Consider the following 25,361-nt stretch of genomic DNA (forward strand, 5'->3'; position numbering starts at 1 on the left):
GGAGGGAACAAACAGAACTGATGGCAAAACTCAACTCGGTGATCATCAGGAATGGCATTTGAAAAACAGAGTTTGGTGTTCTATTTAGGTGCTGCAGGGGATGCATTGTCATGCATGAAACGAAGATCATACATTGACATTCAATAGGATAAGGGAATACTAGTCAAAAAGCTTTTGCTTTAGACAAATTACTCTATGTTGAGGCAAGAGAAGTAAAAAGTGGCAGAAAGCTCGTGTTTCATTTACTTCTGTTTACATTTATCTTTGTTGACTTTCTTGCTTCTGTTTCTCTTGTTCTTTTTTATTTGAGCACATTATGAGAAGTCATGTGACTCCAGAATTGAGTCATTTGATCTTGGACGATGTCATTTGATGTCATAACTCCACAATGATGTCACTCAATATCATAGCTCCACAATGATATCATTCAGCTCCACTTTGCTCCACACTGCTCCACAGTGAAGTCATTTGCTGTCAAATGAGTCAGAATGAGTCATTTTCCTCCTTTGGTGTTCTTTCCACTTCAATTCTGCATTTTATGCTACAACTACCTTATTTCTTCTCAGATTTGTGTCTCTTTCTATTTTCTTGGTACTATACAGTTCCTGGGATATTTCCCACACCAAATGTATATAAGGAGGCTCAATTCTCTGAGGAGAAATGAGAGACTCCCCATATTGGAGATTTCCCACTTCACATCTATCATCTGAAGTGCAGGCTGATACTGACAGCTTTACTACACTAAGATTTGATATAATCTTAGTCTTGTGTTATCTTTACTGTTGTTAGGGGCATTTAGTCACCCTAACCTTCTTTTCTAGTCCTTTGTTGGTCTAGAACTGCTGTTTCCTTGCTTTGATTAAGTCAGCAAGGATTTGTCTGGGAAAAGCTTAGTCAGAATTCTCACACAACCCATATCTTTTGTTCAAGAGCCATTTGGACAAAACACTCTTCTGGAGATATTATTGATTTTCTCTCTATAGGCATGATAGAAACTGTAAATATGTAAGTGTGCAGCCAGCCTACTGCCTCTAAATTCAAGGCCTTGCCCAGGAACTCTCCCTCAGTGCTTGACACTCCTCAAATGCAGAGGCCATTAACACTCTGTGGATACCCAGACATGCTGTCTCTCAGACGAGACAAGTCTCCTTTACCACCTACCATTACCTTAAGCCTCACCACACTCAGCATACTAATGAACTCTGTGTTTGAGGTAGAGTACCTTCTCCTGGCAAAGAGATAAGAGGATTGTGAAAAAGTCCTTGGAATCTGCCCTCTTTATGGAGCATTGTTTCAACTACTGCCTCAACTCTGCTAGAGGGTTGGTGAAGCACATCCACTGCAGTCTACATGTGGACTGCAAGAACATTGTCATTGATATTTGTGATATCTTTGTATATAGTAGGCAGTTGGTATTCCTATTTCTTTTCAGTAATGAAGCCAAGCAAGGCAATTTCAACAGCAAAGAGAAGTCTTGGCTTGTTGTATGGGGGGCAGGCTTAATGTTGGAGGTGTCAGCAGGTATCCTTTGTCATGTACCCTTCCTCCCTTCTCTCCCACTTCAATATGGACATGTACGGTAAGTGTGAAGCTCTCATACACAGCCATTTTCTAATGCAGCTACCGACCTTGAACTTGTGTTGACTAATGGTGAACTTCCTACTCCAGAAAACTCTTCTTCATTGAAAGGGGGTTATGTCAAGTGACACTATCCTGCTCAATAAGTGACTATGTGTACAGCACATCATTCATTCACCCTATCTACCCACTCTGAGGAAGATAATGTGTACACTGTCAATTCCCTGACAGAGCTAGACTCTGACTTGCCAGACCTCCTCACTGTATCTGACTCCGATGACAATGAGTGCAAAACTTATGCTGCTTGTGATGCAGATTGGTTCTTGGAAGTAGGGGAAGATGTTAATATACCATGCCTAGTTGATGTTGTCGAGCTGGATGCCCAAGCCAGCAATGAGCATGTTGAGATGCCAGTTGTTGACCTGTACAATCTAGGCTCTATGAGGCATATATCGCTGTCATATACCGTACACTGAGCCCCTGAATCATATCCCATCTCTCCCAACAAACAATGTCCGGACCTCCGAAATGTAGCCAAGCTATACCTTAAACCTATCCCTACCCCTCGGCAGGATAACTCCGCATCCCAGTCTCCACTGGACATACCCCTCAGAAGGATCTGCCCTGTTTCCCATATACATTGGACGTCCTATACGTCGGACCTCCTATTTATCAGTCCTCCTCCTGTATACATTGGACCTCCTATTCGTCGGACATCCTATTCATCAGATCCCACCCATGTCATCCACTCGTCCGCTCATCCGCTCGTCCACTCGTCCACTCGTCCACTCGTCCACTCGTCCACTCATCCACTCGTCCGCTCCTCCTGTATTCGTCAGATGTCCTATATGTCAGACCCACTCGGGTCCACTTAACCCCTAAGCATCGGACCCTAAACATCGGACCTACTCAGATCCTGAGCTTCGGACCCAGGTCCACTTAACCCCTAAAACATCAGATCCACTTCATAGTTCATCTCCGTCCCCATTTCCCGTGATCCGCTTGACAGTTCATTTCCGGTCCTGCTCCTATTCTGTTACCCCATTTGTATAGTCCCCTTGTCCTAACCCCTATATGCCTGGATCTGTTTGACAGTTAATATCCGACTTCATTCTCGATCATACCTCCTATGCCCGGATCCATTCAATACTTCATCTCCGTCTCCGTTCTCGATTGTTCCTGTATTATTTTCCTTGCGCCTGTCAGTCTAACCTTTCCGTATGTTCCTCTTGTTGACCCGGATCTCCGCCGACTCCGTCCCTGTCGCACATGTCCATAGTATATAATACCTTGTAAACTTGTAGTAGTTTCCTCAGTTCAAATATCACCTTAGATTATCCTCATTCCTGTTTCCTTGGACCCGGATCCATGGAAATGGATCCGGGTCCACTTCCCTGTCCAACCTCTGTGTCCTGGGATTGATTCCTCGGGCTATACTCCACCTCTACCTTCGGGTAGTCTACCTCTGTCAGTTTCTACTCTGGACACTGTCTAGTGTAGTCTTACCTCTAGCTTCTGTCCTCTCGGACTTCCTGTCCTCCTGTCCCCTCGGACTTCCTGTCTTTCCGTCCTTACACCTGTCTGTTCTGTCCCCCACGTCCGCCGGACTAAAAGCCCCTATTCTCCGGGTGTACTAAGCCCCTATTGTCCAGCGGACTAATCCTCTTATGTCGGCCGGACTAACCCTCCTTACGTCGGCCAACGAACCCCCTTTATGTCGGCCGGACTAATCCTCTTATGTCAGCCGGACTAACCCCCTGAACATCGGCCCGACTCTTCCTTGAAAAGCCTACCAGACTTGTCCCCTTGAAGTCCACCGGGATTCATCATCCTCCCTCGGACTTTGTTTCTAGCCTTCGGAAATTAAGGGCACGTACTTGGGTAAGGGGCGCAGCGCACGAGCTGAAGCCAAGCCCTTTAGATCCGCCCTTTGAGCACGGTCTTAACAATCACCCTATCAGGACCAGTTGCAAACTCCAGTAATTAAAGTGACTCCCATGGTATAAATGGCTTGTAAAAATGTCAGAGACCCTTGTGAATAATCACAACCTTAAACCATCAGATCCTAATCTTTCGCTCGTGGACTGCCAAACTCATATGGACAACTGTCGAGACAACATACTCAACCACCTGATGTTCTTTACTCATTACCTACACAGCTGTGAGATCACAGACACCTCAATTTTCATCCTTCTTTTTGCAAACCCCAGAGTAGAAGAAACACATTCAGACCACTGATACTGTTCCAAATGCTCGCCGCTCTGAGACAAAGACATGCAAAACTAGCTACAGACCACCCCCACTGTCACACTGGAGTTATAGTAGTTCAATAATGCTCTCACCAAAATACATGGAATTGCACGAGAATCATAGCCACAGCCTATTCAGTCTTTGGATAGACCTCGGAAACTTCCACCAGGCACCTATCACCTGTTGGAGCAGTGTTGTTGCCTCACCCTTCTAATCTCAACAGCCATATCACCATTGTGTTCTTCGGGAAATGTGAAAAATTTTGATGAGTTGTTCCAATCAGTCATAATATAGTGATGCTGTTCAAAGGACATTTTAAATTGGCTTGGGAATGTGTCCTGAAGATTACTGCATGCAGATGATGAGCATCACTCGCAAAAAGCAAATTTATGATATCTGTATTAGGTATGGTTGGTACACTGTTTTGAGGTGAATCAGCTAAATTGGCTAGATAAATGGACCGGGCCTTAGACATGATAATTGCTGAAGACCACTATATTATTTTCTTTGATTGGGAACAATACATTTAAAGAAGACAGGTCCTCCAATGCACTAATCTTTTTCTCTGACCCTCACTTCCTCCTGTTTGATCCTCTCCTTCTAGCTCCCTTCCTTCAAAATTTTTCGCAATTTTCACTATTTTGTAAGTCTTTCTTTTTTTGTATTCATCTTTCCTCTCTAATTCTTCCTTCTAGTTCTCTTGCCTCTTCCTCCTGTAATTTTCGCATTTTTGCCTGTTTTGTAGTTATTAGTTTAGATGTATTGTAGTAGTTGAAATATAAAATGGAATTTTCGTGTTTTTGAGTATTGAGAACACTATCATGGCAATAAACAACTATTAACGAGGTATAAGAGCTACAATAGCATAATAGTTGTGGTATATTTCACCCAACTATAGCAACTTTAGAGAGCTATATAGGGCTCTGAGTTTGTAGGATTTGTCACTCAGCTTGTTCTTTCATTTCAACATCTGTATTACCTCCTTCGTCCACCGCCTCTTGGCATGGGGACTCAGTTTGGTTTTCGGTACTTTCTCCTCTATGATGTGTTTTATTGCATTGCTGAGCTTGGCTAAGCAAGGTGTCTGCTTTGGGCTCCCTGGAATTCTTCCCAGACTACATCCCTGTACTAGTAGTTGAGGTTGATCAAGGTCGTTGCACATAGAATGTTGAGATTGAGGGTGCTATATATTGGGACATGGTCAGTACATGGTGGGTGGCATCTTGGAGCTGTATCACATAGCATAAATGAGTGGAGGGTGTGCGAGATACAGAATACATTATCTGGTCTGGTCCAATTACCGCTGCTTCATGATTTGAGTGTTGGCCTATTTTTAGGCAGAGCCATTGGAAGATTGTGGTCGACCATAAGTTCTATGATTTGCTGTTCTGTTTTCTGGCCTTTAGAGGGTGTGCATATCTAAGATGACTGTTACATGCCTCCTCCCATAGATGGTGATGAGTGTTGAAGTCGCCGAGAATGACTAAATAGTTATTGGGGGAGGAGTGTCTTGTTAGGGCTGGAATGACTTCTGGTTTTTGGCAGTTGTTGTATATGTTGATTATCGTTATTTTGCTGAATATACCCTGCATTTGAATAACAACTACATTTGGGGATGAAAAGGTTAGTTGTCTCCAGTTGTTTGTACTTAGCCTTTTGTAAATTAATGTGACTGTGCATGAATGACCTTATCATATGGGAGGAGTAAATTACATTTCATTCGGGGTGGCCTTCATATTGCCTAGAGTGTCAATGTATGGTTCTTGTAGGGCTACTTGAAACTGGACAAACATTAGGACACTTTTTTGAGCCACTGTATCCTTATAGCAATCATTTAGCCAAAGGGACCTTTGATCTCTTTTCATGATGGCTCCTAGATTCAGTCAGTCAAAGGTATGATAAAACCCTCCAAGTTCCTCAACTAACCAATGGCTTGGCTGTCCTGTAATGCTGGAGTTTGCCATGACATCAGCTCATCAATATTGCAGTGGTCGCACATGAACTTCTCTCATGAACAGAGATTGCTAGCTTAGCCATTGCACTGACATGTGATGTGTAGCCAGTTATCACATTTGTTGCACTTGACCATCCCCTCCTCAAGCTGTAAATCATATACATTCCCCACCATTCCACATCGACATGCTATGGTGTATTCTGATACTTGACTTGATAACAGAAGTGGGATGTCTGAAGTGTGATGTTCTGTACTTATGGCAGGTTGGAATTTCTCAGGACACTCTAAGTCATTTGCCGTAGTGGATGTCTCTTTAGGCTCTGGGTTGCTGTCAACAAAAAGCATTGTTCTCCATGATCTGGGCTGACTGAGAGGCTGGAGTATTTCATCAGAAAATGAGCTAGTTTCCTCATTCAGTTGAGTAGTCTGTTTTGTGTCGCTGTTTTCTACTAATTTGTCTTTTGGTGGGTTGCGCAGCCACTTATGCTCATCAGGCAGAAGTTCTCAAAGTCCAGGATGGGCTAGCCAAATCTTCGGATTGCCCATGGATTGTCTTGCAGCTGCTTCTGAAACATCGGCATCAGCATAGGTGGACAGAATGTGGTGAAATTGCAGATTTTTCAATCTGGTGATCCCAGAAGTATGCTTTGGCTGCTGCCCCTCCTTGGAGTCAATAGGTTAAAATATACACAGAAAAACCTTTGGAAACTGACTGTAGCTTCACGGGGCTGTCAGCCATATGAGACAATATAGTAGCACCTTTGATCAATTTTGCTCTGCCACTATTTTCCATATCATTGTACATTTGAAATGTCCCAACTTCAGCAACAGTTCTTTGCATTTTTTGAGGATGTCATACATCACCACCTGCCAGACCTCAATGTTGACATAGAACCTAGGTTTGAACCTTGAACCCAGCAACCACCTCTTCCACTCAATATTTCATAGGACACGCCCTCTGTAGCACTCACTAAGTGGAACTTGGTTATGGCCACCGAGATCAAGCATTGCAGAGAAGTTGTACAAAGCAGTGCAGGTTTCTTTTTCCTCATGAGATTGTTGAGCAGTCATTGTAGGGATTATATATCCTGTGATTTTGTAGAGGGTAGTCTTAGCTAGTTATATGTTTGCACTTTTGGTGCTTATATAATCAATCAATTCTTCACCAGTTACCAGTGTGAGTCCAAGTCCTCAGTTCTTAGTATGATATTTCACTCATGAATTTGAGGTTGAGGGTGCCAAACAGCTGCTTCATAGGTGTTTGACATAGTATGTTAAGCAGCAGTGAATACACGTGCAGCAGGCCACTTGATATCTCTGAGGTTTTGGTGATGACATTCCTTCACACAAGACTGTTGCAATGCTGTCCAGCTTGCTGTTGGCACTCAGTATGCAATGAGTATCAGCAACCACAATGACAACCATGCAGATGATATAGAGCAATCATCACTTATAGTGCTGACTGAAAAAGCTGGACACTTGATCACAATGAATCAAGTTCATCATTATTAGTATCAAGGGGACGGGCTGCAACATTTAAGCTTCTTCAATTTCTGTCAGTTCATTCATCTGGTGTTGAAAGATAAGAGCGACAAAAACTTACATACTGTGGACACATGCCTGGGGGTCATTAGAAGACATTTGCTGAAAGAAGGTCACAAACTGATCTAGATCCAATCAATCAGTGTATGAACTAGTCATTGAAAAAATATGGGTCTATCCCAGTACTCTCTATGACCACCCAGGGTCTTTTGGGATCCTTCCTCCCAAGGATGCTCCCCAGGCTAAGCACCCTCAGCACCCTCCTTCCTCTCTGCTCAATTTTCTAGTGTAATCACTGCTCAAGGCCAGAAAAGCACTGGTTAAAGCTTGGGATGGTCTCAATGATCTGTCTCTCAATGTCTGTCATTACACCAGCCGCAGTAAATCCAACTGCTCCATCACGCCTGCATACCATTTTGGTGTATGGCAGGTCCAACAGCCCCATGCGGTAGTAACCCACAAAACTAAAAACCAAGGTCCTGCTGAATTGAAAGTGATTGACAACTTACTATTTGCAGTGATGATATTAGCGCTCTATGCATAACTAGACAGGAAAAACAGATACTAAGTCCAAGTAAGGGAAAAATAAGTAAGTCTGGAATCCTCTGAGTCCTCCAGATATGTAGGTTGCTACACATGCTCTCAGGGTATTGAGACATAAGGGAAGCGGATAGGCTGCTTGGAAGCGTATAAGGAAGCAGATAGATATGTAACATTATGTAAGAGACTCTGAATGTGGTCAGTGACGGAGATGACAGTGAGAATATACACCAACGCCGGGATGCAGAAGGGTGCGGAAGGATGCTGATATGCCGTGCGTGCTGCAGAAGAGCGCAGAAGGTCGCATGTGTAACGTCACAGTAGCACCTGACAACTGAATCTCAGATGCCACAGAGCGAATACTCTCCATCCACTGGGACAGATCTGACTGAAGACCAGTGTCCATGGCCACAATCACCCCAATGAAGGCTTCTGCCAAGATGGTGGAAGAACAGGCCATTTTTTCACTGATGGTCCACCTTCCTCCCATAGCCAAATTCCTGGAGTTCCTCAGGCAAAGAGGGTAAGGTTGCATCCAGTGAGATCCCTTGCCACCCGAAAGAGCACGTCCACCTGTGTCTGCCTCCCATTGGATTGTCTTTGGTTGAATGCGGTGAAGGTGGGTTATGGGTAAGTAATCAATTAGCAAGAGTCACAGCTGGCTCACTTTGCATGAGTTGCAGGGCATCCAAAACCAGAGAAAATTCTTTGTCGTCAAAGGAAACTTAAATATACATTGTCTTTGGTAGTGAAACATTTCGCAGTGATGCACACTGGAATGATGGGCGGAAATTTCCCATAAGGAAGCACCTTACCATTAAGGCCCAGCTTGACTCACTAACAGTTATTGATGGAGTCTGGTAAATTTGTGAATGCAACTCATCTTGATCGCCTCGAACATTGCAGTTGTATAAAAGACTTACTTTGTTGCTCTTGTTGATATGGATGTATAAGCATCTGTTGACACAAAACTGATAAGTACTAACCTTTTTTATGTGGGATTTGGGTTGCTTGTTTGGTGGACACTCCACCAGACTGGAATGGAAAATGTTGCACTTCTCCCCCAAACTGACACTACTCCTCCAAACACCAAAGAAGAGTTCCAACAAGTTCACTATCATGTCAGTTAGACCATATGCCTAGTTTGCTTTATTGGTGAAAGCCACCAGATGGGTTCTTGTGTCCATAACCTGGATGCAAAGAGATCACTCTGGACAGATACCGAATATTGGGCTGTGAAGACCCTAAAACACCTGACACAAACACTGTGATTACAATGACTGTGACTAAGACACTTGTCAGAGAGGTACGTGCATTTGGTTTGCAGGTGACATACCCTCACAATTTCTCATTACAGGCATGAAACCAAGCTGAAGGATTCATCGTGAGTCATTGGTCGAAGGATGTGTGTCATTGGCTGTATAGTCCAAGGCTCGTCCTCATCTTCACTCTCGCCTGTCTCCAAAGGAACCTCCTGTGTGGTTTCTCGGTGTGTAACCTCCCCACTCGTGTAATGTGCGATAGCTTCCCTCAGGACCTTCAATTTGTCCTCCTTCCGCTTTGGCATGTCTTTGTTTTGTGGTACATGTAAGTCAAACTCACGATGCCAACGAAGCTGTAGAACAATGTCAGCAACACGCATCTTGGCCAAGTCTGCATCCACAAGACAAGGCACAACAGCATCGAGCTTTGCAGTGGCGGCGTCCCTCCGTTCCTTCCTCCGCTTGTCAATCTCGTGGTTCTTTTCAATCAGCTTTCGGTCATACTCCACTTGTGCCCTCCTCCGTTTTCTCTCGCCTCCATTCGAGTCCAATTCCCGTGCCTTCCCACGAAGATACTTGCGCTGACGGCGTCCAAGAAATGTCTTGATGTAGGTACCAGTTTGATTTTTCTTATATTGAAGTCATGCATTGAATTGTGACAGAGACATACGAGGGGCATGTCTGAGCGTGATGCGGAGGGTGCCGAGTGCACCCTCGTTTGCATCGTTTGTGGTTTCCATGCGAGCGAGTTCCCGTTGGGGAGCAGTGCTTTTTGCAATGATACTGTCGGGTGCAAACTTTGCACAAAAGCGAAGGAGAGTTTTGAGGGCACCTTCAAGGAATTTGATGAGTAGTTGTCGAAGGTGAGGATAGGTCTTTGTGTCTTGGGCCATTCTGTGGACGACATAAAAGGCCTCCGGTCGTTCAAATGGCTTTACATCAAGGGTTGCTGTCTGGTAAGTCGCATCGGGACCGATGACCAAATCTATGTTGACAATCAACATCTTCACGTGGATAATGAGATTGTCGTGCAGGGGACGGAGGTCTAGGATGTTTGAAAATGTGCGCAGTGCTCCTCGGATCTGGCGCATATAAGGATGGCCAATACAATTACCCCATGTACTGAATGCAGTCATCTCTTCAGCCATTTTTTGACAGAACAATGCCATATACACATTTCGTTCCATGTTCGTGTGAGTGCGGCTTTCTTTGTGGTGGAGCATAAGCTCCAGATAAGGGATAAATAAGGGTCGGTGGACTAGCCATTGACTCGCACCATCACAGTTACTTTGATAATGTGTGTTGCTCGTGTCAGGCCAGGCAGAAAAATAGCCGAGTTGATCTTCCATGTAGTATCGGAAGGCATCCTGCTGACCTTTCTTGTCGTCCTTGTGTCGGAATACACCTCCAGTGAGGTCAAGTGCCTTCACAGCCCCATGACCTGACACTTGAACCGCGCGTGACACTGCGGCAGTGTTCCCCCCTGATGCAGCTGTGGCTGCATTATCTTTATTCATCAGCAGAATTGGCCCCTCAATCCCATTTTTAACCCACCATGCTGTCATGCGCGCATTACCCCCTTTGACAGCATTTAACTCCTTGTGCATACAGCAGCCGGCCCAGACGAAAAAGTCAACTGCTTCCTTTTCGGCATCTGTCAGAGATGCAAAGTGTTGCTCCCCGACATGAACATGCAGCTGCTGGTGAGCTGCCTTTGTGCGTCTGTGCTGCTCATCAAGTGACAGTGCATCCCACCCATTGACCCCTCCGGCAGCAGCAATGATGCATTCCATCATGTGATCAATGATACGAGTGATGTCATCCAGAGGTAGGGAGGCCAGTGCCCTCTCGCCACGAACTTCTCTCTCACACGTCCGCTTCCATTCCATGAACAGCCGCACCAGCTTTTTCTGATCCTCAACATGATCTGTGAGCATGCCTTTGGATTTCGCTGCGAACTCTCGGGGATCTTGAGAGTGGTCCATACACTCATTATAAGCTGCATACATTTCATCGCTGTGTCCTTCCAACCCTGCAACTGTGTTTCGCTTGTATGGTTCACTTCGTGCAGGATCCCAGCAAATCGGGTCACACCTTCCCCATCAGGAGAGGAGTATGTGAGGTGGTGAGACTGATAATTAATATTTTTATGGGTCGTTCCATCACTGCTCAAGGTTATTCCTGTTGTGGCCGCATTATCTGACTGACTACAATTATAAATAGGATAAATTCGTACCTTCGACCTGTGTGATCTCATCCACAAGTTGTACTTGTGCTGCCACTGAAGCCTCCTTCATGATCCAACCAATGCTCCATTCACTAATTGTGCCCTCCAGATCAACTCCTATGACAGAGGACATTGTGGCTATTGCTCCATTGACACTCGATACGGGAAGATTGTGGATAGCTACAAGGTCACGGACCATATCTCGAGCAGCATCTGTGATAACACCACCTTCCTTCAACTTCAAGGTTGGCTCAGATATGGTGCATGAAACAACAAGTTTGTTGACTGCATTCTCGACTGCACGAACCTTTTGTCCTGGGACACGAGCAGCTCGCATGGACAAAGCCTTGGTTCTTTTGGTAAGTTCACCATTACGTTTTTCGAGAGTGCTGATGCGCATAACACTAGCATCAGCTTTGGCAGTCTGCTGACGGCATTCTGCTTCAGCTTCTCGTACACGCTTGTGCAAGGTTTCAGTCTTTGCCTTGGCACACTTCTCACGCCGAGACATGTTTACTGCGCGTGACGTGAGTGCCTGCATTCGCTGCATTAGGGCCTCCAGTTGTGAGTTGATGTTTTGTGAGGAAGCATGTGCTGGTGGAGGTTGCGACATGGTGGGGGTAGGGCTATGAGGACTCGGAGGGGTGTTTTCATTTCTGGCGCATTTTTTTGCATGAAGCTGAGCTAACTGATCAATCTGGGCAGTAGAACGTCTCTTGGTAGTTTTCCAACGGTCCCCTGGGTGGTATAGGGAGGGCATTGAGAGTTCTACAGTGGTCTCTGTGGATTTGTGACGCGACGCGACGCGTTTATGAGGCTTATGTAATACAATATGAGTCTACTACCTGTGACATCCCTGTTGTGACTGAACACGATATGCTGGGGGGTTGAGAAAAGCCATCAGAGGCCTTTTTTCGTGATTTAGTTATAATCTCCATGGAAAATTTTGAAAAAGTTGGTTGCATGAGCTTTTGCCAAACACTGTAGCCTTACGATTCGCGCGTTTTCCCTTTTTTGCATGGAGAATACAATCAGCTTTATATTTCGCAGTAAAGTCTCCATACAATGTAGTCTTCATAATGTTGTGCTTAATGTCCAGCGGTCGACGGTTTCATTAACCACCATTTCAGCCACAAACCCCTTTAGCGAGGGCATGCACTGAGTTTGAAATTGGCAGAGAGTTGCCTCTCCCCATTAGCAGCTGAAAATAAAATAAACAAACCGCAAATTGCAAAGATTTTAATTTCTCGCTGAAGTGTTGCGCAAACATGCCCACAAACAGGCAGCCCACACAAAAAATGATAGATCCCTTCAACATAGACTCTGCGACCAATCCAGTACTGACACCTTGCACAGCAAAGAAACCGGCATCAATCACCATGATGACCCCTGCCTGTCATAGGGTGTTAAATGACAAGAAATTCTCCATGATCTGAAATGTTACTTACCAAGGTGATTTGCGCATTGTTCTGAGTGTTGAAGTCATCAATGAAGTCTTTGAGGTCAAGATACTTGACCAGATCATCTACATGAATATGCTTAACGTGTTCGCAAACCAAAACTGGAAGGCATAACATAGCAACTGTAAGTATGAAAGGAAAAGGTCCCTGTGTTCTAGTCCTTGGGCCCATTGAATGAGTTCGTAATAGGCAAGCTTCAGGTTGGCCAGAGTAGTTCAGGTATTGATGATGGCCTGTATTAGTACTCAGTGACAATGTCTGTTAAGATGAGGAGACAACTGACAAAGCATGTGATATAGTCTACCTGTCAGTAATGAGATAAGTAAATAATCATCAGTTCTTATGGGCTTACTAATCAAGCAATGGAACACCTGGTTCTGTTATGATTCCTTCAGATTCTGAAAGATCATCTAATATCTGGTCATCAAGGTGCGATAAGATAGAGCAACATGTGGGAATATACTGAGACTGGCTAATCAATTGATGAGTTTCTCCATAGTTTCCCTGTTGGAAAATATAGTCGCCGAGGTAGAACTTTCTAACATCAATGTGTCTGTTGTTCATTCAGGTCACACTATTCAGTTAGTGTTTGAAAGTCTGGTTGCAGGATCAAAAAAAGACTGCAACCGGACCGAAAAAAGACCGGACCTCAGTTGCCAGTTGCCTCAGATCCAGGAAAGTCCAGTTGCAGTTGCCTAACTTTTGCAAAAAATGAAAGACCGGTAAAAAAACCGGTTTCAACCGGTCCATTGTGGAACTGGTTGCCTATATATGGGTAGTACTCATTTAGGTGATTCTATTGGTGGTCTGATCTTCAAAATTGGTTGAGATTTGGGAAAGTTACAAGCATTTAAAGAATGGCTCGTATAAATCTGTGGGGCGTGTTTTTAGGCTTATTGGCACTGAACCAGGGATTGATTTCCAAGCTTAAAAACCTTTACCAGTGTGTTCGTAGACCTCAAAAATGGTATGAAACATCAAAGTTAGATAACTCTTGATGATTTATCATGCTCCAAGACTAGCACAAAGATCAGACATGTTAGAACAGCGAGTCAAAATCAGTCAAAATCACTGATTGGCTCATAACTTACCCAAACCTTGAGTGTTCAACAAGATACGAGTAGCTATAGTATCGCCTTGACTATCAGCACATATTTCGTCAAGACACCTAACCCTTATAACAACTTTTCAAAGACGAGCCTGATAACGATTTTTTGTCAAGCTTATATCTTGCTTATATCTTACCCTATTGACAAGATAAGACTAGCTATAGTATCGCCTTGACTAGCAGCACATATTTCATCAAGAAACATAAGCATAGTAATGACATTTCATATTTGACTCACATGCAGGGCGGAGTTTAGGAACCCTTTTTTATAATGTTCATATCTTGCTCAGATCTTAACTGTTTACTACAAAAATTAGACCGTTGGAATCGTGGGAAGTAGCACTGCACTGCCACAGGACCGGCCTTGGTGGCAACCGGTCTAAAACCGGTTGCAGGACCGCAAGTGACCAAAAACATCGGTCTTTACAGGTCCAGTCCAGTTTTGATGATATTGTGGGAATAAAAAAACCAGTCCTGGTCCGGTTGACTCCAAAAAAGGCAAAAAGACTGGACTGGACCGGACTTTCAAACACTATATTCAGTGCTGCATGCTATAGAACTCACCTGTGTGAAACCAATGAAGTTCAGTTCACAATTGTCATAGAAAGATGCAATCCAACTTGAAGTCTCAGGGGAAAAACTCTACATGCTTCCTGTTGTATAGTTTCGTGAATAAATCATGATATGCCACCATCTATGATCACTTACTAAGATTGGGCCTCAAGTTCGAGTCCTGCACAATGTAAGGTCAGGTAGAGACATAAAAAGGTCACATACATTTATGATTCCATTGGCGGGCAGAGTCGCATTCTCTGAAAAGATGGATGCTATCTAAAGTTTCCAGCCAGCCGATGATGTGTGCCTCCAGTGCCACCAGATAATAGAGGTAGACATCAAATCAGATGACAGTGATCTTGAACATTAGAGAGGTGCTGGTATATAGTTCATTCCAAATGACTTCCCCTATAGTACCATTATCAGTGTTCATAATCATACTCATGTTGAATAAACATATCATCTAACTCCTCTATGATTAATTCAGAACTCTGGTTTTTCTCCTGGTCAAATAAATCTCCTTCTTCAACACATGTGTGATCATCCTCCAATGCATCCTCCAGCTCATATCCATTTCCGCCAACCTGTTCATTGCAGGGGGCCTCATTGAGACTGATAGTTTTGATAGGAGGGCTGAGCGCCTCTTCATGAGAGTATACATGCCCTACCCCTAGACCATAATGAAAACACATCAGCATGTCTCAATCTACAAATTTATGTTATAAATCAGTAAAGCAAAGGTTAAGAAGGTTGATTATACTCCCCGATTGACAAAATATTGACACCAATCACTTTTATTGCCGACTATGCCTGACAAGCCTTTTCCATCCTTGTGTCGCATTTCTTTGGAGAAACAAGGGATGATGTGAGCAGCTCTCATAACATCAGCTGGAATTAAAAATCCAAAGGCATCTTCACTATCCAATGCAGGAAAATAAAGGCGGTCCAAGGCGGTCCTGCCAGGGTTAGCATGCCCCGCTGGCTCATACCATTGTACAAAAAGAGACTCCATTTTAAGGGCAGCATGATAGGGACCACCGGTATACACAATGTTAACATGGTGCACTCCTAGCACCCTGGCATAGCGATAGCGCCCACCACAATCACCATTATTGCTAGTGCTATTGAGAAGCATAATGTCGCAGTGTAAGGTCTTGGGATTGATGACATCTTGATCTCGTCGCATGTCGTAAGTTGTGTAGTTGAAGCGAGCAATGTTATGGTGATATATGTGATTGCATTTGAAGAGGACTTGATCTGTTCCTCCTTCCACTTGTTAACATGAATCACCTGGTTGAGATGTCAGGATGCGCAAAAGAAGATGCTCTTTTAGGCGTGAAAGTAATTCTATAATGAAAGCATGTTCAGCTATCAATGAATCATTGGTAGAAAAATGTACCTTCATGGCTGGATCACCTTCATGCAACCGTAGGTAAGAGCCAATGTCGTCATTTAACTTCTCGCTTAGGCCAATGTGGTGGTGTATGCAGGGTTCATAAGTCATACTATCTGCTGCTTCACTAGCTCTTGCCAATGTCCACTTACTTAATTCTGCTTATTCTCCTTAGCCGCCTACTTGATTCTACTTATTCTCCTTAACCACCTTGGTAAATTTTTATAGAACCATATGATAGGACTTCAACTTTAGGGAACTTTCAGAGCAATTACAGATTATGCCAACTATTCATAATCCATTTATAATCTATAATTGCTCTGAAAGTTCCCTAAAGTTGAAGTCCTGTCATATGGTTCTATATAGCCAAAGGGCTTTTCCTGATGTGGTTCTTCAAGATGATTCTTGATACACCTAATACGGGTTTGGCAACGCTCAATTTGAGTGAGCTGGTGTATGAAGGATTTCCTATCTGTTCTAAGATATTGTCTCTTGCCAGTGTGGTGTTCCAATTCTCCCTGTCCAGATGCTTCAGATAACCAGTACAGCTGCAATTGTCAAAGTGTTACAGTAACATGAAGCCCCTATCTTTTTCTAAACCTTCACCTCGTCACAACGTCACACCTTCACCTCTTCACGATTCACCATGCTGCTTGACGCACTTCCTGATCCCCGCCGACCCTGACCTTCTGTGATAGAAGCTAGACGCTTCCATTTGGACTCTTGATCTATGGCCTCATGGCCTTACTTCCTTTTCCCTTGATGTTCCCACAGAACCCTATCCCTGACCGCATGGACTCCTGCCTGCTCATGCCTACCCGATATATCCTTTCTTGACCATTGTACAATTACCAGACCTGCCCTGAACACTGTGATCTTTACCTATATATAGTCGATCCATTTGTACTATTATTCCTTAACTTGATTCTACTGGGTTTTACCTTGACTTGTATATTCTCTTGAGTTAACTCTCTTGAGTCTGATCACGAACCCTCTATACTCTTGGATCGCTATCCTTGAGTCCGATACATCTTCTCTTAGACCGTTTGTCTTTGAGTCGATACCGATCTCTCGTCTAGACTTAACCGTCAAACACGAAACCCTTCTTCGGCCGCTGCCTTAGAAGCTTACCTCCCCTTCCGTTCTGTCACAACCTGACGGCTTAGGCTACCAGGTATATTGACGTTCAAATGATACACGACACGATAGCTTAGGACCGTCGTCCTTCGCTTACCCATCCCAGTCCGACTACGACCGTTGTCGTAACACAAAGCTTACTGCTTCAGTACTGTAAGAGTCGGTTGTTCCAAAGCGTCAAATACAAGACACATAGTCTCCGAGAGCATCGATCTTGTAAGTCTGCAGGTTGAAGGAAACTGTCCTATGAAGTTTGTTGTGATCCACTGGTTCCTCTACCATCGTAGTAGTAAGGAGGCCATTGGTAACAGATTTGTTGTTTTTACCAGCCTGGGTCTGATGAACTGCTTCTTTTGCTTGACGGCGCAAACATGTGTTCACTTCCTTGTCAAGCTCTTTGGCATTGTGGGCTGAGCATACCTTGACCTTGAAGTCATAGAGCTGGTTGCCGATATCAGTAGTAGTTGCATCAAGGATATCCAACGTCAAATCTGAATGCATGCGGACCTTTGATAGGCCGTGCCTATGAGCCAGGGTGAAAAGAAGGTCCTGCACTATTTGGTTGTGAGGAGCTGGAAAAAGACCATTGAATACCGGTATAACACACTTCAGAAAATCAGCTGAGCTAATCTAGCCTATACATCACACATACCTGGAGGAGATCTTTGAAATTACGCGCCACCATGTTGGAGAGCTCTGATGTATTTGCGGTAAATCTTCTTATAGTAGATCGTCCAAATGATGGAACCAGTCGGTATCTACAATGGCTCAAAAAAGTGTCTGAATGTTTGTGTGATTTTGAGTAATTGGATCATAGCAAGCCAGCACCTAAATATAACATATTGGTATAGGGACATGTCTGAAATGAGTCCATTCATACAGAATAATATTATTTGAACATATAAACCCACATAAAATCATGAAATTTAACATACTCATCATAAAGCCCATCTCCTCTGCTCAAAAGGATGATATCCTTGTTATCTCTACCTCTGGTTTATCTATCAGGAACATTGCTTCCAAAACTGGTCTTGGCAAGTCTACTATTGCTGCAGTTATAAAGCAGAACATACCAGATAAGGAAAATGTCAAAATGAGATGTACTGCTAAGCTTACCCCACAGAACAAAAGAGCTGTTGTTCATCAAATTCTGTCTGGCAAGGCTTCAAATGCTGTACAAGCTACCAAGTTTATCAATTCCATTATCTCTACTCCTGTCTCCACCTGCAGGAGTCAGGAATTGATGAAGAAGACATTATCTTTCAACAAGATAATGACCCCAAGCGTGCCTCAAAGCTGGCCACAAAATGGTTTGAAGACCATGACATCAATGTTTTATTATGGCCAGCACAGTCCCCAGACCTCAATCCCATTGAATATCTCTGGGAATTACTCAAGAGACTACTTGCTGCCTATCAAGATCCTCCAAAGGGGCTATTCGAACTATGAGATAGAGTTGCAGTAGAATGGGCAAAAATTGCCAAAGAGGAGTATCAGAAATTGATAGAAAGTATGCCTAGAAGGGTTGCAGCAGTTATTAAAGCCAAGGGAGGCAACACAAAGCACTAGAATCATACAATAAGATTGGTTTAACACAAAGTCAAAAAAGTGTCTGAATGAGTCATAAGAATAGAATTACCATATTGTGCCTATATAAGGGTTTGTTCCCACGCTACATAGCTCATATTTGAGCTATGATGTAGGGATCTCAGACATGTCCCTATACAAATATGTTATATTTAGGTGCTGGCTTGCTATGATCTAATTACTCAAAATCACACAAACATTCAGACATTTTTTTTGAGCCACTGTATGAGAGGACATAACAAATGAGCATCTCATTGAGAAAGAAAAAGTTACCAGACCTCCTGTCTAGCTCATGCACTAGATCTTTATCAATAGAACATATAATCCTAAGTAAATGTATTAGGAGTGAGCGCCAAACTCCAATTTCCACTTCATGAAGAAGATCTACCACTAGTGCTTCAAATATATTAAAGCCTCAACAACTAAGACACTTAGAAAAGGTGTTCTGACAACCTGTCAGCTTGGCTGAAAGAATCAATCAAGTTGCTTACATAGGTTGGCACCCGAGAGCAAGGTTTCAGTAAATTTTCTAATGCAGTGCTGTCTACTCCATAATTCTTTTCATATATAAGTTTCCTAGCAGCAACAACCAATTGTTCCTGATTACCATCTGAGCGCTGGTGTGTAGTGCGCTGCTGTCTATCTCGAGTCATACCAAGATTGTGCAGTCGACTCTTTGGAATCAAACATCTTGGACAGGGACATCCACCTAGTTGACGGATAGTTGCAATAAGAGCTCTGGTCTCGTTCGCTTCTGACTTTGTCATTAAAAATGACTCACTTCTCTGGGTAATCTACCGAGTAAGTGAATATCCTTGGATAGAATTTATGCATAACTCCATCACAACACAAAATGATGATACCGTGTTTATACACCTCCAAAAACTCTGCATCCAGTAGAATCTCCCACTGTGCCTGGAAGAGCTCTCTCTGACAGTGTGTAGTACACTCTTGGCTGACATCCTTTCCCCCTGTGTGGAGGCAAGTAAAGTCTTTAAATGAATCAGGAAGCTGGAGGCTAGATATCAGTTGCCGCACAACATTGATGGTGGAAATTCGGCAATTACCTTCTGAAAGTATGCGACATGATTGCCGAGATGGCAAGAAGGCTTGCACCGACAATACTTTAATTCATTTCCAAAGAACAGGTAAACAGGTTATTGCTTTGTGTTGCCAAAACTAGTCAGGTCAGTGGCGTCTAGCTAGAATATCAGTTTGACTGCCACTCCAGGGATTTGATTCTAATCTGACCAGAACATTAGAGAAACTACCGCCCTAGGAAGATCACAACCAGGCTCCCTAGGAGAATCTTGTAAGTCCTGGTGTGTGGTCATGAAAGCTAGGGAAGTATAAAGCTCCCCATGTATTTTGACTATAGGAGCTCGTAGGGCTCATAATGGAAGAGCTCATCATCCCCTACATTCGCTAGCTTCTCTTGTATGACAGCAACCAAAGAGCGATGATACAATTCTGCAGCCATGTATGGTCTAACACCTGCATGCTCATTGGTACAAGCAAATGGGATCTGAATAGAGACATCAGTTTTGTGCCAGCCTGCATCCTCATCCTCCCATTCATTTTCGCCCTCCCCATAGTCATTCTGACCCAAAGTGGAATTGATCTTGTCCCAAGGCGTCGCCAGAACACCAGCACAGTCAAAGTCAGAATCTGTAACTATGTCAACCAGTTCACTGAAACTCTGCTGAGACTTCTGTACTCCTTCATTCCAATACCAATTACCAAGTTCTAAAGATGACCAATTAGAGTAGGGATAGTAAGGGGAAGCCTCATCAGCAGGGCTTGCGGTTGGCAGAGGTTTTTCTGGCCTTGAGATGGTACTGATATCCTCCAGCGTGATGACCTCTTCTGGATCATGAGACGGTGGGTGTGAGGAGGAAAAACTGGTGTACTAGTCCAAAGACATTTTATGGAGTGCAAAAAGGAGTTGAGGTAGAACATCTTCAAATTGCTGGTAGTGCTTTGGCAACTGAATGCCATTACACCTGGTACTATGCTGGGCTAAAGGTGCATCTTCATGGTTACTATTCTTGTGCCCCTAATGGTCCAAGTTGCAGTTATAAGGTATGACACTATTATCCTGCGGTAACACAGATGTAGAGGCAGTGGTGTCATTTGAGGGAGCATTGCTGCTGGCTATGAGATGACTAGGAGGGAATATGGCCAATGGTGGGCTTGCATCGGAAGGAGTAGGCTGTGAGCCTGAGGATCTTCCGTGATCAGTGATCCACACTCTTTTGACCAACCTAAGAAGATCCTTTGCTCTGCTTAAAGCTGAGAACAGTCTTTTTTTACCCTTGATACAGGATTTGTGATGTCTAGTAAAGGCACTTTCCTGCTGAAACCCACGGCCACAAGTACAAGTGAAATTGGCTGGGATGCCATCGCAGTTCATTGAAGGCTAAAGACAAACAAATGAAGATATATAACTAAAATTCAAGTGATGTGTTAACTTACTAGCCCCAGATCTAGGCCAGCACCTTTGAGAAAATTCAGGTTGGGCTCATCATTCGCAGTCAAAAAAACCCACTACATATACACACACATACACAAACATACAGTGACTGTATGCGCGTATATGTCATCAGCCCATTTGTGCACGTACAAATATCCCCTATACATTCATCTTCTACCCGTGTGTCTCCTTCTTGCCCATCCCAGTCTCCCCCACACAAGCCTGATCCATCATCCATGGACATGGACGAGGAACTCTTGAGTCTAATTGAAGACCACCCGTCATCATATCACAAAGCCTTGCATCCAAAACCCAAACCATTGCCCTCTCCATAATACCCATCTCCTCCAGATGACGAGCTCATGCCTGCTGCTGCTGCTGCATCTACAAAAAAGAAGGTGGAGCCAATCAAAGCTAGGAAGAAGAAAGATGTGTCACCACTTCTATGCACACAAAAGCTTACCTGTTATTTCGTGGACAGCCATGGTGCCATTATGTACTACTATTATCCTTCTGTAATTGATACCACAACCTTCGCGTTCATCTGTACGACCATTCTGGGGGGCTGGTGTCCCCTGTATTCAATATCGACAAGAATCTGGACACATACTTAAAAATACTCACTGGGATCATGTTCAGAAGTCCCCAGTGTCTCAGATATGATTGTACCATCATATTTTATGTTAGCCTTTCCAAACCCACCAGCACTTCCCATTGCACTGCCATGCCAGGCCAGGCCTCCATACACAACATTGACAAAGACAATAGCCTTCTCACGCCTGGTATCACCAAAGAAAGTCACCCATCCAGCAGCTCAAATGACTCTGTCGGTGCCAGCAGAGGTGCTGATTCTTCCATATAAGTGACATATTATGATCCTCCCGTTGGCAGTGTCATGTCACATGGAGATACTCTGGTGGAATTTGTTGAGGATGGCCTGTCTCAACCTCAAGTCATGTTCACCTCAAGAACATCCCAACAGCACTCTTCCCCCCTCCCACCCCCTCCAAAAATGATCTCATCGGCAAAATCTATGTCAAAGAGAAGTTCTACAACATACTCCAAATCTTGTTCTACAGCCGAGGTCTTACAGGCAGGGGAACAGTCTGTTATTTGGTCAAGTTGGGGGGTGAGGAATTTATTATCAAGGATCATTGGGTGCAAGGACAGGATGATGGGGATATCCTGAATGTGGTAGAAATGCTGAAGTTGATGCAAGGTGTCCATGGTGTCCCTCACCTTGAAGACTATCAGATTGTTGAGCCCCCAGTTGCTGTCTCAGTCCTCTGACCGCCATCACCCAAGTGGTGCAGCCAAATCTGGTAATACCACTATAGATGATTGAAAGCACCAAAGTCAGAACCATGTCTTCTTCTGTAGTACTGTTTGCCTTCATCAATCACAATGATAAGTTGTTTGTGGAAGTGGGAGCTTGGTAGTAAGGATCATATCTGAGATACCAAAGTTTGGTATGCATGAACCAAGATAAGACTTGCATATATTTGACAGGATTGGCATAGATATTGATGGGTTCAGAAAAGGCCCCACAACCATGAGTGAAAAGGACGATCCTCATTTCTGGTCCAGTCAAGAGAGCTCCTACAAAGAAGCGACAATGCACTTGGTTGGTGATAACCAGCTGGGAATCTTCTACCATGTACTCCTTGGAGGCCTTGAGAAGAGCCTCTGTGTGGTGATACTTGACATCAATAACAGATTTAACATTGGACCACTCGTGTGAGTCATTGGTCACAAGGGTGACATCTGGCTTGCATGCACCAGTCCTACTTGTTTTGGATGATGCCACCACCCCTGATCTGGCTTGAAAGAATGTGGTACCGGTGCTTATCCAACAGCAATGAGGATCGTCGGAATTATGTGGCTGTATGACTCCCAGCTCTGTGAGGTACCAATCCACCCACAAGCACGTCTTTGCGCTGGGAATGGAATTTTTTGAGTAGAATAAGCTTACTAATTACTTTGACTTACTATAATATTCTACAGCTGTTTTGGTGTTGTACGGGCGTCGTAGTTCAATATAAGTTATAACATTCGAACGGTCGTGTTGTTTGACCGCATTTCTTGCTTACATAATGCCACACTTTCTTTGGCTGAGTTGCTGCTCCCCACTGCTAAAGTCTAACATTCAATTCACCAGGCCTATTACCTAGATCAAGGGATGACAGTGGTTGTTGGGGTGCTCAGTGCACCCCAGTTTTTTTGTATGATGAGGCAAGTCAAACTTTTGATCTGTCGGTCACATTTACTTATGGGGGGAAAAGCATCATGTGGTCCGGCTTTGGGTTCCTTGCAAGTGCCTTCATAGATGCCCAGCACTCCAAACCTGCTCTCGTTACATGCGCCTGCTGCCTAGTTGTTGTGACGTACATTTAGGCCCCTTGGCTTGGTATGGTTTACGTGCAGGGGTAACACCATATGTTCATCTTAAAGATGACTTATCTAAATAAGCAGGCTAAAAGGCAGCTGAGTGCTTGGGTGGGTCTATCAAATACTTGTTTTTCTTTTGTCCATCAGATCCTGTTCTCTATCAATGTATATATCAATTATTAGGTGATATCAACCCAATAACATAGCTGGCATACAGTGGCTCAAAAAAGTGTCCCAATGTTTGTGCAGTTTCATGTAATTGCATTATGGCGAGCCAAGGCGTGTGAATATGATGTGGCAGTGCAGACATATTTGGTAGTAATACCTTCTGGCTCGAATCTGAGCTATGTGGCGTGGGAAACGGAGCTTACAGAGCGGAGATATGATAATTCTACAATTGTGACTCATTGGGACACTTTTTTGACTTTGAGTTTAACAACTGCAATATTTATGATTCTGATGTTTGATGCTTCCTCCCTTGACTTTAATCATTGCTACTAGTCTCATAAATATATTTTCCATCAATCCTATACATTTCTGCTTAAAAACATTCCCATACTCTTCTCCACATCTCTCCTATAGCTCAAATAGCCCCTGTAGATGGTTTTGGTGTTTTCAACAATGTCCAATAGGGTTTATGGTCATGAAATTTGTTGTTAATGATAACAAAGTAATACTATGGCCTTCAAATGATCTTGTGACTTACTTTGAGGTATATTTTATGTCATTATTCTCTACTATGATAATCTTCTCTTGATTAATATAAGACTTTCATATGTTTTTGAGGGTTCTAATGCTATTTGAGCAAAAGAAATCATTAGCTTCGTGGTCTACATCAATGTCATCACTCATATTGTTGGGGCTACTCTTGCTATAATCAGTGTTAAAGCTGTAACATATAAGAAAAGCAATTGCTTCTAGAGGTTTATATGACAGGTACTATTTTCAACTTCAAGTACTAATGCTACTGGACTGTTTATGGCTAGGAGTATGTTGCCTTGTAATATGAGATAAAAACCAATCATATATGATCATATGTATACAAGAAATTAAAGCGAAATGACTTTAAGTAAAACAAGCATATAAAATACATAAGTTGATAGAGGATAATCTGATGGTATGAAGACTGTATGCAGTAGAAGGAAGTGAACTTGATATAGGGTAGATGGGCAGATATGTATAGAGTGATATACTTTCATTTTAGAATGATATCTACTCAGAAACACCTAGGAGGTGTATATTATTTAAGAAGGAATTATCCTAATAGAGGATACTGATATCAAATATACCTCAAAGTAAGTCACAAGATCATTTGAAGGCCATAGTATTACTTTGTTATCATTAACAACAAATTTCATGACCATAAACCCTATTGGACATTGTTGAAAACACCAAAACCATCTACAGGGGCTATTTGAGCTATAGGAGAGATGTGGAGAAGAGTATGGGAATGTTTTTAAGCAGAAATGTATAGGATTGATGGAAAATATATTTATGAGACTAGTAGCAATGATTAAAGTCAAGGGAGGAAGCATCAAACATCAGAATCATAAATATTGCAGTTGTTAAACTCAAAGTCAAAAAAGTGTCCCAATGAGTCACAATTGTAGAATTATCATATCTCCGCTCTGTAAGCTCCGTTTCCCACGCCACATAGCTCAGATTCGAGCCAGAAGGTATTACTACCAAATATGTCTGCACTGCCACATCATATTCACACGCCTTGGCTCGCCATAATGCAATTACATGAAACTGCACAAACATTGGGACACTTTTTTGAGCCACTGTACATATGCCACCAGGTACAGCAGATTTTCCTGATCATAAAAGAATTACCTATACCATGGGCAAATGGCGCCTATAGCCATTGGATAACTATGAGGTATTCTGGTACATGACATAGACAT

The 25,361-nt window shown here is 43.3% G+C and overlaps 6 protein-coding genes across 6 annotated transcripts; 1 reads left to right on the forward strand and 5 right to left on the reverse strand.

Annotated features, from left to right (window-relative positions):
- The first annotated feature begins 940 nt into the window (after nt 1-940).
- Nucleotides 941-1,817, forward strand: DEU56DRAFT_788754 (uncharacterized protein). Its single transcript, XM_041352486.1, has 3 exons — nt 941-1,005; nt 1,054-1,579; nt 1,669-1,817. The coding sequence occupies exons 2-3, from the start codon at nt 1,281-1,283 to the stop codon at nt 1,772-1,774; spliced, it is 405 nt and encodes a 134-aa protein (XP_041211266.1). The 5' UTR covers nt 941-1,005; nt 1,054-1,280; the 3' UTR covers nt 1,775-1,817.
- A 3,139-nt stretch (nt 1,818-4,956) lies between these two features.
- On the reverse strand, nt 4,957-5,127 carry DEU56DRAFT_731870 (uncharacterized protein; the record flags this gene model as incomplete). The annotated part of the gene is made up of 1 exon (XM_041348240.1): nt 4,957-5,127. A coding segment is annotated over one exon (171 nt), but the record flags the coding sequence as incomplete, so codon positions are not given.
- A 4,088-nt stretch (nt 5,128-9,215) lies between these two features.
- Nucleotides 9,216-11,864, reverse strand: DEU56DRAFT_870202 (uncharacterized protein; the record flags this gene model as incomplete). The annotated part of the gene is made up of 5 exons (XM_041355611.1): nt 9,216-9,433; nt 9,467-9,661; nt 9,797-11,142; nt 11,166-11,307; nt 11,363-11,864. 5 exons carry the CDS (start codon nt 11,862-11,864, stop codon nt 9,216-9,218), a joined length of 2,403 nt encoding a protein of 800 aa, XP_041211268.1.
- A 615-nt stretch (nt 11,865-12,479) lies between these two features.
- DEU56DRAFT_753977 (uncharacterized protein) lies at nt 12,480-13,563 on the reverse strand (the record flags this gene model as incomplete). The annotated part of the gene is made up of 6 exons (XM_041349756.1): nt 12,480-12,554; nt 12,576-12,746; nt 12,802-12,914; nt 13,097-13,117; nt 13,185-13,366; nt 13,457-13,563. 6 exons carry the CDS (start codon nt 13,561-13,563, stop codon nt 12,480-12,482), a joined length of 669 nt encoding a protein of 222 aa, XP_041211269.1.
- Nucleotides 13,564-19,965: 6,402 nt separating this feature from the next.
- On the reverse strand, nt 19,966-21,551 carry DEU56DRAFT_933692 (uncharacterized protein; the record flags this gene model as incomplete). The annotated part of the gene is made up of 3 exons (XM_041358755.1): nt 19,966-20,459; nt 21,385-21,480; nt 21,530-21,551. The coding sequence occupies 3 exons, from the start codon at nt 21,549-21,551 to the stop codon at nt 19,966-19,968; spliced, it is 612 nt and encodes a 203-aa protein (XP_041211270.1).
- A 914-nt stretch (nt 21,552-22,465) lies between these two features.
- DEU56DRAFT_753979 (uncharacterized protein) lies at nt 22,466-23,212 on the reverse strand (the record flags this gene model as incomplete). Its single annotated transcript, XM_041349757.1, has 3 exons — nt 22,466-23,003; nt 23,056-23,070; nt 23,157-23,212. The coding sequence occupies 3 exons, from the start codon at nt 23,210-23,212 to the stop codon at nt 22,466-22,468; spliced, it is 609 nt and encodes a 202-aa protein (XP_041211271.1).
- Nucleotides 23,213-25,361: the final 2,149 nt, after the last annotated feature.

Source organism: Suillus clintonianus (genome assembly GCF_016758775.1).
Source record: "Suillus clintonianus strain FC179 chromosome Unknown DEU56scaffold_17, whole genome shotgun sequence".
Lineage (NCBI taxonomy): Eukaryota > Fungi > Basidiomycota > Agaricomycetes > Boletales > Suillaceae > Suillus > Suillus clintonianus.

Coding starts and splice junctions, on each gene's coding strand:
- DEU56DRAFT_788754 (XM_041352486.1), top strand. CDS start 1,281: ATGGAGCATTGTTTCAACTACTGCCTCAACTCTGCTAGAGGGTTGGTG. Junction 1,580..1,668: donor CTTCAATATGGACATGTACG/GTAAGTGTGAAG, acceptor TTCCTACTCCAG/AAAACTCTTCTTCATTGAAA.